Source organism: Anabrus simplex, chromosome 8 (genome assembly GCF_040414725.1).
Source record: "Anabrus simplex isolate iqAnaSimp1 chromosome 8, ASM4041472v1, whole genome shotgun sequence".
In the NCBI taxonomy this organism is placed as follows: domain Eukaryota; kingdom Metazoa; phylum Arthropoda; class Insecta; order Orthoptera; family Tettigoniidae; genus Anabrus; species Anabrus simplex.
In genome coordinates, this window is record NC_090272.1 from 46,637,910 (window position 1) to 46,651,538 (window position 13,629).

General features: G+C 38.1%; 1 protein-coding gene across 2 annotated transcripts in view; it reads left to right on the forward strand.

The window, feature by feature from the left end:
- Oatp30B (Organic anion transporting polypeptide 30B) overlaps positions 1-13,629 on the forward strand; it is a 1,136,150-nt gene that overhangs the window by 1,055,033 nt on the left and 67,488 nt on the right. For both annotated transcript variants that reach the window (XM_067152180.2, XM_067152178.2), the window contains 3 exons: positions 1,485-1,764; positions 6,830-6,956; positions 9,745-9,961. In XM_067152180.2, the coding sequence (XP_067008281.2) occupies positions 1,541-1,764; positions 6,830-6,956; positions 9,745-9,961 (568 nt within the window). In that variant the 5' untranslated portion in view covers positions 1,485-1,540. The remainder of the gene's footprint in view (positions 1-1,484; positions 1,765-6,829; positions 6,957-9,744; positions 9,962-13,629) is intronic.

The following is a 13,629-nucleotide window of genomic DNA, read 5'->3' on the forward strand; positions in this document are numbered from 1 at the left end:
TAACAGTATTAGAAAACCCTAGAAAAATCAGGTACAGAATGAGCTTGAAGTTCCCAAGTTACAAAAATCAAAGGAGCGTCTTTACTCCACACAATTATGTATCTAGGAGAATACTCTCCAAAACTTTTACAATCAGCCTCTCCAAGGCGCAATCTAAATGTTTACATTAGATAAAATATGAACAGTTTTCACAGTCTTACTCGCGCGACAGCCTACATTTAAATAGGGAGATAAACTTTAACAGAGGCAACAAGTGCGCATTCTACATGGCCTTAATGATCAACAGAAAAGGTTAAAGTTATGAGCCGTAAACCAAAATGCTAGGAGGCGAACTGTTGCACTCCTATGAAATACACTTGAAAATCCTTAAAAACCCTATGTGGGCTTATGGCCCGAAGTTACAGAGGCTAAACCTGTACTACAGAGGTGAGTAGATGGAGAGAATTTAAATTCCAAAAAGAAGCGATACGTTTTAAATTTTGCGAAATCATAGTCATCCCAATACCAAGTTGAATGGGAATTAAAAGAGGGTTCACACTCTTTATTCCGTAAATTAGGAAAAACTCTAGACTGTTTTGAAAGTTTACATTGAAAGATTGAGTTTTACATTAAGAAAGAATTCTGAAACCTTCCCCTCAAGTTAGCTTTCTGAAACAATTACATGATTAACCTCTAAACCTCTTGACTGGAGCGATGAAAAATACAACACGGCCCAAAAGGTCCTAGCTTTTATAGTGGAAAGAAAAGTTCCAACTCTCTGGACTGAAGCCCTGTACACACCCACAATTTCCATTGGTTAATTTAATAAATATCCAAAAATCCTCTGATTGGCCAAAAAATTTGAAGAAGGAAGGTATAGCAGTGCTAGTAACCTAAGAACACAAAAAAGAATTTACAAACATTACAGTTTAGCCAACTGATAAATACCAAAATTCTCTTGAAAATTAATTGTCCATCCTCTCACCAGAGGAGCCACATAAGTAGACAGTAGAGACACATGATGATAAAGTTCAAAACTCCTTCTGCTACACAGTTCACTGTTCATATTAGATGGCCTTCTGAAAGGCACTCACTTTAGATGAACGGAGAGGCTGTACCTGCAATACTACTACTACTACTACCACCACTGCTACTACTACAGCTGAATGATGCTAATTTTGCCATACTAATTTTAAAGCACACATTCATCGTGAGGTTTGCAGCGTCTGTGTGACTTTCGACAAAGTTCATTTGAAAAATGTAAAGAGATATTGGTTTATGATCGAGAGAGTGATGGAAACAAAAGGATGGAGCTGGATGTACTTTATAGCATATAGCTATTTAGTTTTCCTGTTTTATTGGTGTAATCGAGGCGTTACAGTCTTAACACTGTTGTTATTGTACAGGTATGAGAGTCTGTCAGTTTGACATGTACCGGTACCATTTTACTTTAGTAACTTTTTTCAGTAGCAGTGTTCATGAATTTGTTTGTTTGTGTGTTTCAGAACCAACTGAGTAATGAGAAAGGAATAGACCTTGTGCCTGCACAAAACAACCAAAAATGGCTGCTGGAGGTGGTACAACGCACCATGGCCACCGGCGCCAGGAGTCCATGTATGCCATGACCGGATTGTACTCCGAGACAGCGTCGATAGATGGAGACCTCAATGACTCCAACACGACCGTCACGACAACAGTCAGCGCGGGCGCTTCGTCTTCCGTATGCTGCCATGACACTGTCGTCAAGTGCCACAGTCGGAACCCCTCGTCGGGGATTGTCGATAGGTAATTATTGTACCTTATCATGCAGTGTTGACATAAATATGTCTTATGGTTGGGAAATTACCGTCACAAAATGTCTTATGGAAGTGTAACCCTAACAACTGTGCAGGCTGTGATGTAAGGTATGGATGGTTAGACAGTGTTACCTAACAACCGTGCAGGCTGTGTCTCATGGCTGGTGTTCATTTGAAATTAGCAGCAGCAGACCCAGACACATATTTATGATCATTTGATTTTTTGCAAAGGGAAAAGTAATTTCATTCTTACATTATAACCCTACTAAGATCAGTGAAGGTTTTAGAGGAACAAATTAAGTTTAATCAAGGCTGTTTTATTTCATTCTGATGGCTGGGTCAGTAATGAAACCATTAGTAGACTCCTCCTGTATAGTGATCATGTCAGTTCACCTGGAAGACTCTTTCTCTGCCAGTGATCATGTCAGTTCACCTAGAAGACCCGTTCTCTGCCAACTGTGACTCTCTCTTCCACCTGGTAGTTTCCTCCACACAGGGCTGATGCTATTACTGATCTTATCCCGTGGTCACAGGTGTTTCATAGTAGTTCTCCATAAGGACAGGCTCCCGGAATGTGTGCAAAGGTTTCTTTCTCACTCCAGCAATGCCAGCAGTGGGTTCCATTCTGAGACCTGCTAGGAAGTGCATGGCGTTGGCGATCAACTTAATAGCATCCTTCCATTCGTTACTCTCAGGCCATCAGATTTTGCGGGCAACTTATTACCTGGGGTGTTCTCTTTATAAAGAAAACCTCCTTTCCTTTCTGAGGTAAAGCCGGGCTGAGTGTCTCAGACGGTTGAGGCGCTTATCTTCTGACCCCAACTCGACAGGTTCAATCCTGGCTCAGTCCGGTGGTATTTAAAAGTGCTCAAATGCATCAGCCTCATGTACTGGCGCGTAAAAGAATTCCTGTGGGACTAAATTCTGGCACCTTGGTGTCTCCGAAAAACGTGAAAGTAGTTAGTGAGACGTAAAGCCAATAATATTATTCTTTCTGAGGTAAAAAACACCATGAGTTTAACTCCTTTTCTCTCGAAGCTGCTTTCATAAGTAACATACGCTTACACAATCAGGAAGTTAAAAGTAGTTACTTCAAGCTTTTCCTTGCTTTCCTGAATACAGCATACAGTGTTTTCCCCAGTAATTTTCATCAGCTGGGTGGCAGGAAGGAGTAGCCGGGTGGGGAATACTACGTAAAAATGAATATGATACAATTTCAGTTTATTCCTCTCATGTTATTAACAGTAATATCAGACAGGTAAACATTAAATACAAAACTGAATTATTTTAGTGTTATTATCACGAACAAGACAACAGAGTATTCTGAACTTCTAGTATTCTACTGCTCGTTCATGATCATGTAACACGGGGACTTACCATTCGATTTCTGTGGAGTGTAAATGGGTTTGTAAAGTCCTGTGGAATAGAGTGCTCGCGTGCAATTCCACGCTTACCCAGACACGGTGCACGACAGTATGTGATAGTCAAGGTAAATATTTAAAATCCTATGTAACTGATGCAATTATGTTGCTAATAATTATGATTTATCATTTGAATAAACAGTTTTACAGTGTTTACATATTACATTGAAACATCCAATGACTCACATAAGTATGTATGAAACTACCAGATATCTAAGTTATGTTAGCCGGGCGGTCTGTAAAAATGACAGGGCGGTGTGCCCATTAAAGAGATCCTAGGGAGAGCACTGGCAAATATAGTCATGCTTGTTACACACATGTATGTTATTGGTTTCGATGAGGGACTTACAAGCATTAATGGATTTAGAAATGCTTCCCATCTTGCTTTGTAGAGTCTAAGACCTGTATATACTTGCATCTTCATATCTTTCATACATGTTGCTCACTGTTTTTAATCCTCTAACCTACTTTTAAAATTATTGTATTTAATCATTACTTTTCCAGTTAAATTTCATAATGTACTACCTTAAGTTCAATGCCATCCCTGCAGAGAATATCTACTTGAGAGCAAGTAGTGGCAATGATACGACTAGAGTCTACCATTGCTTCCACTTACTTGTGCAAGCTTACTGGTTATGTCCTTTTTATCAGCCTTCCTTTGGTCAGCCCAGATGATGTTTGATTGCATAAGGCCAAGGAAGTATTTGATTTACACTGCTTTCGTGACCCATTCTTTTCCAAACATCTTTCCTTCTATGGTTTCTCCTAGGTGATTACAGTGGAAAGGGGATGTTTATCTCGTATTTCCTCTTATAACAGTAATACATTCGAACCTCCCTTCTGCGGACACCGTCGGTTCCGAGGAAAAATGTCCGTTACGAGAGGTGTCCGCTAAAACAAGTTTGTAAAAATAATCGAACATTTTAACGGCAAAGAACATCCACCTTAAATATAAGCATACATATCTTTATTTTTATTATTCTAAGTCATTTCTGTGTTAGTATTTCATAGAGAGTTATTATAAGTGATTTTACATCATTTACAAGCATTACAGCTTCGTGAAGTAATCGTGAAGCTTCATCTGTGTAAATTCAGCACATGTTCTCTTAACTGCGATATTCAGTTCTATTCTTCACAATAGTGTTTATTTGAGTTTTCCCGCAGTTGAATTTTTCGACAAGTTTTCTCACTGAAAGTCCCTTGTCACTTTCTATAATTATATTTCTTCTTGCCTCGAGATCTAAACATGATCGTCCCTTGTTACTCATGTTTAACATACAACTGAACTGCTACGGTATTTCTGTCTCACTAATTAGCGCCTGTACTGTACTGTTTTTTCCTTCTCAAGTTGACTACCTGAGCTCGACCTTATCAGCGACAATCCGAGTTATGAATAGAATGATGCAAGAAGGGACGAAAATCCCCAGGTAACTTGTGAGTCAACAGTCTCTGGCAGCATTTCTGGGCAATTAGAATTTTCGGAATAGGCCTATACACCACTAGGTAGAACTGCATTCCGGTGTACACTCTCTCCCCTCGCACTCGAAATAGTACAAACATTCAAAAGGGCCTTATGTCTGAAGAATGATTTTAAAAGAAAGGATGACATGTGGTCCGGCGTAGTAAATTGTCCTGCAACATGTAAAGTATCCGCTTAAGTCAGTGGACGGGACAAATGGCGATGTCCGCTGTCCGGAGTTCGAGGTGTGCGCTTAAATGAGGCCAATTTAACACTTGTCTTATGTAAAATAAAATCGGTTCCGAGGGAAATTATCCGTATAGGCAGGTGTCCGCTGAATAAAGGTGTCCGTTAGGACAGGTTCGGCTGTAATAGGCAATCCTTATCATTGTTCAGTGCTTTTGTCTTGTTACCGTAGGCAACATAAATTCCATCCTTGAGCAGTCTAAAAAATGTTTTTTTTGTATTGTCTTACATCAACTTCAGTTAAATGCTGGGATAGTGCCTTGTAGATAGACTGCAGTCTATTCCTTCTAAAGCTTAGACCTACCAGCACAAGAGCACAAACACAACTGCTGCACAGGTTGTAAGACAAACTTCATACCCACCAAGTAGGCTACACAGTGTTGTAGTTGGTCTAGGAGTAGAAAACAGCAGATTTTGCCTCCTAACATACTCTTTCTACCTATGCTTAATCAATTCTATTTCCTACATTTACTGCAGTTAATTTAGTGAATGACTACATTCTATATTTCTTCCTATGGAATGTGTTAATCTTATGCACCTTATTCATTATTTCCTTTTTTAGTATGTAAATATGGTACCGTACCTTAAATGTAATGGTAACTACATTACATCATTGAAGAGACAGGGAATACAAAGATGACTTTTTCTTTAAGGAAAAATCTTGCCATCTGACTATTATGGCCCAGTTAATTAATAGATTAATAAATTTTTAAATATATATATGGTTTGGGGGAGAGAGAGAGAGAGAGAGAGAGAGAGAGAGAGAAATATGAAATGGAATGCATAATGAAACAATTTACCACCACTGATCTGCATTAAGGGTAGTCGTCCAGGTGGCAGATTCCCTATCTGTTGTTTACCTTGTCTTTTCTTAAATAATTGCAAAGAATTTGGAAATTTATTGAGCATCTCCCTTGGTAAATTATTCCAGTCCCTAAGCACAATGATAGCTCAGTGTGGGAAGAGAGAGAAGGCTCTCTCCTCTTTAATTCCAGTTCTACATCCATTTCTTCTCAGTGTCCAATGAGTTTTGTTTCTATCCCAGCTTCATCAAAAGGGCAGGCATCCAGTAGCGGTGATTGGAAATTAGAAGGGGGCGGGGCGGGGGGGGGGGGGCAGTGATAATATCAGTACTTCATTCTGGATGCAGGAAGTGTAGAAGAAGAAAGTTGGATAAACATTGGAAAAGGGAAGAGACATAAAATGAAGTTAAAACGTGGTAAAGACTAGGAACACAGGAAATACAGTACACAGGAGGAGGAAAGGAACCCCACAGATCAATATATATTTGTCCCTTTTTCCTCTTTCTGTTCTTCATTCTTTCTAAGTGATGTGTCATTGTGTTTACCCTAGTATGTGTTCCTTTTCATATCCCCTTGTTTGTTCTGTTCCATTGCTTATAACAAATTATTACCTTAAAGAAAAGATTTCAAAATTTGTGTAGCTTTTCTTTGGTTTACTGATAGGCATCACCTTTTAATACCTGTAAAATGTACAGAATAGGCCTACCATTGAAGGTGTGAATTTTCACAGTAACTCCATACATATTCTGAACTGTTGTTGGCATGGTGCAGGGGCAGTAGAATATTCATTTACAGGGGCAGTAGAATATTCATTTACAGGGGCAGTAGAATATTCATTTACAAGGCTGCTTTATGAGTATAGCAGGCTCTGAAAACAATAGAGCATCAAATTATCACAATGAATGTCACACACAAAACAAAACAGTGCTAAGCCAGTGCAGGAATAATTAAATTAATATCCTAACATGGGGGGCATTGTGGTTATGTAGACAAACAATAGATAATAAAAATTATTTTGTATAACTCATGTGTTAACCATCTGGCAAGGAATTTAATTTGTATTCAAATTATGCACTGTCTAAAATTAACTGCAACAAGTGCTTTCTTTTCTTGTATGTCATGCAGAAGTGAGAAGGACCGCTCGCACTCAACATATCCAGACCACCAACCTGCAATTCTTCTACGGGATTCAAAGGATTGCGGTATCCTCACTTGCAGGCCTGTGTTCCTACAACGCTTTGCTGGAATCAAGGTAAGCCTAGGTTAAATTTCATGTTAAGAGAATGGAAGTAAAAAGAAGGTGAATGGTTATAGAGGTTAAAGTGGATTCAGATTAAGTGCAAATTTAAATTTAAACTAAATCTTCATTTGTACTATTCTTGATTAGAGTTGCCATGTCAGATTGTTCAAATGAAGGACATTCTCTCAGAAAATGCTGAATGTTTGATCAAAAAGCAGGGCAGATTATTCAGGCTATTTAAAATCTTACTCCCTTTTAATTTAGATGTGTTATCCATAGAATTGTAGGATTGATGATGACATTCTGTATGAAATGCTGATGTTACCTCTATTGGTTGAACTTTGGAAGGATATTTAAGGGCGAAAGAAAATGAACCAAAGGACAGCACTAGACTACTTTTTAATCCTTTCAACTATTGGTATGTCTTTCAAGACTGAGCACTTATATATCAAACTGTCACAAAACAACATATGTTACACTTTGCTCACTTAGTCAGAAAATTCATAGGTTCTGGTATACGTTATACCATATTTGTGTTCTGAGTTTACTTCACATATTGTAGGCATATTCTTATTATCAGTATTATCTTGTATGAAGATATTGTGAGAAACTTGAAAAATGGTAGGGAACACAAAACAGGACCTCTACCAAATTTGATTGGGGTGACACACTACCACTGATCTGGAGGGAACCGTTATGCTTAATAAAATGCATACATTCTTATTCTGTGAGATAGGTGATTAAATTCCTTTACTTTTCAAATTTTACAAAACAAAATTCTTTCAATTGAACTGCATTCTATGATGTGGGAGGAATCATTGAATGAATTAGAGGAAGGTCGGGAGGTATCGGACGGCGGCTGGTATCGGACAATTCACAGATGTCTTTGTTAGCAGCATGTGGCAGAACCTGTTTAGCTACTCACAGGTTCGCCTGCATGTTTGAAGGGTGGGTACATCCTATTCAGTCGAAAGGCAGGGTCGTTTATGAGTGATGGTGTATTTTTGTCCTTTGTGTGATTTTCGGCCGGCACAGATTTATATTTACCAAGAAGTAGTAGCAACAAGGATAAGTTGCATTGAACTTTAAGTACATTAGCAGAAGCAGTATTCCTTACTCTGTAATATCGTGGGCTTAGAATCAGTTTCTTTTTGAACGTTCTCGTTCAGTTCCAGTTGTTTATTAAGGGAGTCATTTGGGCGATATCGGACATGAAACTGGCGTGCGGTATCGGACACATAGGTTGCAGTTCTGTCCGGGTTACTGATAGTACTATCCTTTATTTTAGGTAACATGGGGAAGATACGAGGATAATGGGAAGAAAACAATATAATATTAGCCGTGAATAGTGTCAGGGACAATAAAATGAGTATTAGAGAGGCCAGTCAATGTTCCTCTGTTCCACAAAAGCACTTTAGATGATAGAATTAAAGCTCTTGAAGCTGGTAAAGAGATTCCAATAAAAGCGTGTACGGCGAACAGTGAGACTTTTCAGAGAATATTCTCAGATGAAGAAGAGAATGACCTGTACGTGCATATCAAGGCCCTGACAGTCAGCTCATACCACTCATCAAAATATAATTTTTAAAACTTGTGTATTAATGTGCTGAGGAATTGAGAGCTGAACATAGGTGTAATAAAACTAAAATGATGGCAGGAAAGACCCTTTTTATGATTTTATGAAGATACATTAAGACCTCCGTTTGAGGACGGCTGAGTCTATCAGCTTGCAGCGAGCAGTAGGCTTCAACAAGGAGCAAGTTGACATATTTTTGATAAATTATATGATCTTGTGACTAAATATTTGTTTAGTCCATCAAGAATCTTCAACGCTAATAAGTATGATATTTGCAGAATGGCTAAACGTTAATTTATTTTATTTTCAATGTGAAAAAATAAATTTTTGTTAAAAAAGATTGACCGTCCGATACCACCCTCCATTTTTCAAACCTACGAAAGTGTAATGACCTCCTTAATTTGTTAATATTGTTTGTGTTTTTAATTGTAATTAAATGTATTCTAGTGAGTATGTTGATACAAGAATATAGATGCTTATAAAATGCATTACATGAATTTTTTCCTATTCCATAAACAAATTATGGCAGAAAAGTTAAACTGTCCGATACCTCCCGACTTTCCCCTAGTGTCCTACTTTCCAGCTTAGAAATGAAAGATAAACAGTTTTCTTTATCATTCACATCAGTAATGTTTTATATATTTGTATACTGGTTCTTTCATATTTGAAATACCATCATTGAATAATTCAATAAGGAAAGCAATGAATGTATACCTTAATCAGGCATTGTGTCCAGATTTGACAAGCTCGAAGCATGTTAAAGGTTGTGCCAATTTCCATTTCTTTTAAAGGAAACTGAGACTAACTACAGAAAGACTGAATCACAAACCAGTTTCTAGTATAGTATTGCAGATTATTCAATTTGATTCAGAATTTTAATTATGTAATTATATTCTCTGTTAAAATATACTTTGTAGGCCTAATTATGAGTCAAATGTGCTTTTGAAGTACAGGAAAATATCCGGATCTTCTAAGAGGCCCGCAGTCTATGTTGTAAGTCACTAAAATCCAGACAGAATGAGATCCCACTTGTATGGCTAATTTAATGTTATAGGAACTTTTCATTTTGGTAGATCTTTTGAACTAGAAGTACAAACAGAACAGAAAATGCTATTATTGTACTGTATTTTATCATTGTATTTTAGCTACTATGAGCAGGGATTTTGATGTATTTATTTATTTCAGTTGTAATGCTTTTAATAATAATTTTTTGTGTATTCACAGGTGTTTGTACTCCTGCTGTCGTTCCTCGTTACATTACAGCAAGCACTTAGTTCGGGATATATTAATTCGGTAATTACGACCATCGAGAAGAGGTTTGAAATCCCGTCCAGCCTCTCTGGTCTCATAGCATCATCCTATGAAATCGGTAATGTCATTACCGTCATCTTTGTGAGCTACCTCGGAAGTCGCCGCCATATTCCTGTTTGGATTGCTGTTGGTAAGGAAATGTTAATTTAGTAGCAAAACAGAAAAAGAAAAACAAGTTGTCATTAATTTAGTGAATATTCAAATACACAAGCCCTCATTATTACTTGCTTAATGAATGTCGATTAATTATTGTCAGATGTAAGTTGTATATTCTTGAAGGATAATGTACACGATAATAACTTTGAGGTCTTGTAATAGATATATTTTTCAAGTATTGTAAAAATTACATTTTCATCTACAAACATTCATTAATTCATTTAACTTATGCTACTTCACTTTCAGCTTCATTGTTATCAGGGCTATTGTATTGTTTTCCTATATTCCAATAGATCAAGAGTTCTTAAGGTATTGGTGTACTTGTATTGTATAAAGGGAAGGGTAGGGAAGGGAAGGGAAGGGTGTATTCTGCCCGAAGGCAGGTCCGAACCTCCGCAGAGGTGTGCCTGAGCCAGAGTTTTCGTACGGTAGAGTGGCCAGTTCCTTTCCGCTCCTCCATTCTCTTACCCCCACCAACAGTGCGTGGAAACCCATCCAAATCTTGATCATGCCCAATTTTGCTTAACTTTAGAGATCTCACGGGATCCGGTGTTACAGCATGACTATGGCCGTTGGCGGTATTGTATTGTATAGCATTGTTTATTTCTTATGAAAAGTTGCAAAATAATTGCAAGGGATTAAACTGGTATGTGAATAGACAGTTATTGCATGCAGAATATGATGCTTTTGCTTACCATTCTGTAAGTCCGTTGTCTGGCAGTTTAGATAGCTTCTGGATAGAATTGCCCAGTTGTACTTCAGTTGTACTGGGTAGAATTGGGGGTCTTCAGTTCCTTTCTAATCTATCTTGTTACAAAATAAAATTGACACTTCATATAATTTAAAAAAGTTTATGAATAATGTCGATTTTATGGTCATCACAGCATCATAATTCTTTGGAATTAATTGTGATACTATCTAAACTGTCCAATAACTTGTAAAATACATCACCCCATTAGATGATTTTCACAGGAGAGTTTTTGTTCCACTACATTTCCAAATTGCACGAACACATTAAAAACGGCTCTTAAAGGATGGGTGACGGAAGTGCTGTCGATACTGTATTTATTGCTGTAGTCTCTAAAAAAGAACCTGAGGGCTGCAGCAGGTAATTCTTCTGTAAGCTTTCCGTGAAGCAGGCTGGTACATTTGATACTTTGTGACCTTGGACGTGATGCGATGCGTACTGTATATCCTCCTAGATAATAAATCAAACATTCCTTAGCAAGACTGTTGCTATCATAATTAAGTAGGCCTAAATTGTTCTTCCACTCCAGTAAGAGATCATCTATGTTCCTAGTGAAATCTAGTGCTTGCCTTATTTTTTTTCTGTGCTTTTGCTACTACAGGTTTATTTGTCTCTTCTGTCTTCTTTGGTGGTGATGGCGGTGGTGATTATTGTTTTAAGAGGAAGTACAACTGAGTAACCATCCTCTATTAACACTAATCAGAAAGAAAATGGAAGAAGTCCGACACTTCGTAAAATGAAGGTATCTGCAAAGGGCGTGAAAATGAAATGCTTCCTAGGCCTCATAAACCTAATACTGTCGGGGTTGGAAAAGAACTTTAGGGGTGCAAGAGTTCTTTCTGAAGCAAAAGTATTCTTATTTCTACTCAGGTTATCTCTCCCTTCAATTAAGGTTTGATGCGTCGATGCCCTGAACAAATAGCATATTTAAAATAAAAAAATTAAAGTTTGCTGCCGTATTGAATCTTTATGAAGAGTTTGAGAGTTTTTCTGTGTTCTTGAGGGTGTTCTCCAAATTGCATGCTCTTCATTTTCACTTAACAATAATACAAAACTCTTAGGTTTCTGCATTTCCAGAACAACACTACTGAACATAAACATATTAGAACTACAGATACCAACCCTCACATAGCAACGGTACTGCCTCTAGTGGACAAGTCATTGCAGACCCTGTACTGCCCAATAATAAACAACTTGAGAGCTGACATTTTCTTTACTTCTCACTATGGCAATAGAAAGGAACAAACGAGTGATAAATCAAGTCATATAGCAAAAGGTACCGATCCTGCGGTTTAGGGGTAACGTGCCCGCCTGAGGTCCGGGTTCAATTTCTGGCCAGGTCAAGGATTTTTACCTGGACCCGAGGGCTGGTTTGAGGTCCACTCAGCCTACGTGATTACAATTGAGGAGCTACATGACGGTGAAGTACCGGCCCCGATGTAGGAAAGAATAATGGCTGAGAGGAATCGTGCTGACCACAGAACACCTCGTAATCTGTAGGCCTTTGGACTGAACAGCAGTCGCTTGATAGGCCCTTCGGGGCTGTTGCGCAGTGGGGTTTGGTTTGGTTTTTATATGTAGGAAGATAGAGAAAATATGTAATAGAACAAACATAACGACAGGTAGGTGTAAGATGATGCGGAAATTGTCTTTGTCTTTCTATTTCTTCTTCTTTCGCACTGACCTGTCATTGTGTTTGTCCTGTTGTATGTCCCTTTCATTGTTCCTATCCTATAATTCTGAATATGGCTTGATTTGAACTTCTTTTTCCCATTACTGAAAACGATACGTAGGGTTTCTTCACATGTTGTGTTTTTCCTGTGTTGCTTCATCCAAAGGAAAGTAGTTCAATTTGTTCTGGGTGATTTCTGACAAAAGGGTAGTGTTATTAAAATGTTGCAAATTGTGGGTTGGGAAGAGTGGGGAGTAAGGAGATGAGGTGCTCGACGAATAATCTGCAGTTGAGCTTTTAACAGTAGGAAAGATCATAGTATGAAGATAAAATTGGAGTTGAAGAGGACAAACTCAGGCAAATATAATTTATAGGAAGAGAGGAATTAGGGGTTGGAATAATTTGTTAAGGGAAATGCTCAATACTAGGTAATCACTTGATGGGGTGTCTGCCCAAGGGCGCCCATACCCGGGGGCAAGGTGGGGCTGCGGCCCCCCTCTAGCTCTCAGGGAAAGGCAAAAATCTAGTGTAGTCTTGTGTTTTCCTTTCAAGAAAATGATTTAAAAGTCATTATTATGTAAAAGCGGTAGTACCGTCCACCACCAACAGGCAGCGGATACCGTGGGTTATCCTACCGCAGAATACAAATCGCCATTTATCTTCCAAAATATTAAAATTACTACGTACCCCCAGGTCTGGGCCCCCTTCTAGAAACTGTCGTATGGGTGCCCATGTGTCTGCCACCTGGGCAACAGCCCTAAAGGCAGATCAAAGATTATTGATTTGATTGACAATCTTTTACCACCTGTTTTCATCTTCCTTTTTCTTTTTCTTTTTTTCTTTTTTTTCTGTATTTGCTAAACCAATTTTGTTAGTTTTATGCAACATTAATGATGCTTTCTAGTCCTGCAACAGATTTCCACACTAAAAATTTCACCAGTATTTCATCAGTAGATGTTAAGTTACTGTAAAATATTACTTCCTATTTTTCTTTTCAGTTTTGTATTCTATCAAGTTCTTCTTGCACTTAGATTCTTAAGAAACTTCATCTAAAATGTATTCTGTTATTGCAAGTTCATAAAATAAAATACCAGTATATTCTGAGAGGAAAGAGCTGAAAATCAGGGGCAGCTCGTGAGGTGGTGCCGGTGTGACATGGCACCATCAGTGTAATAAAGAATGAGATTTTATTTTCCTGCCATAACTTTAAATTTCAAGAAAA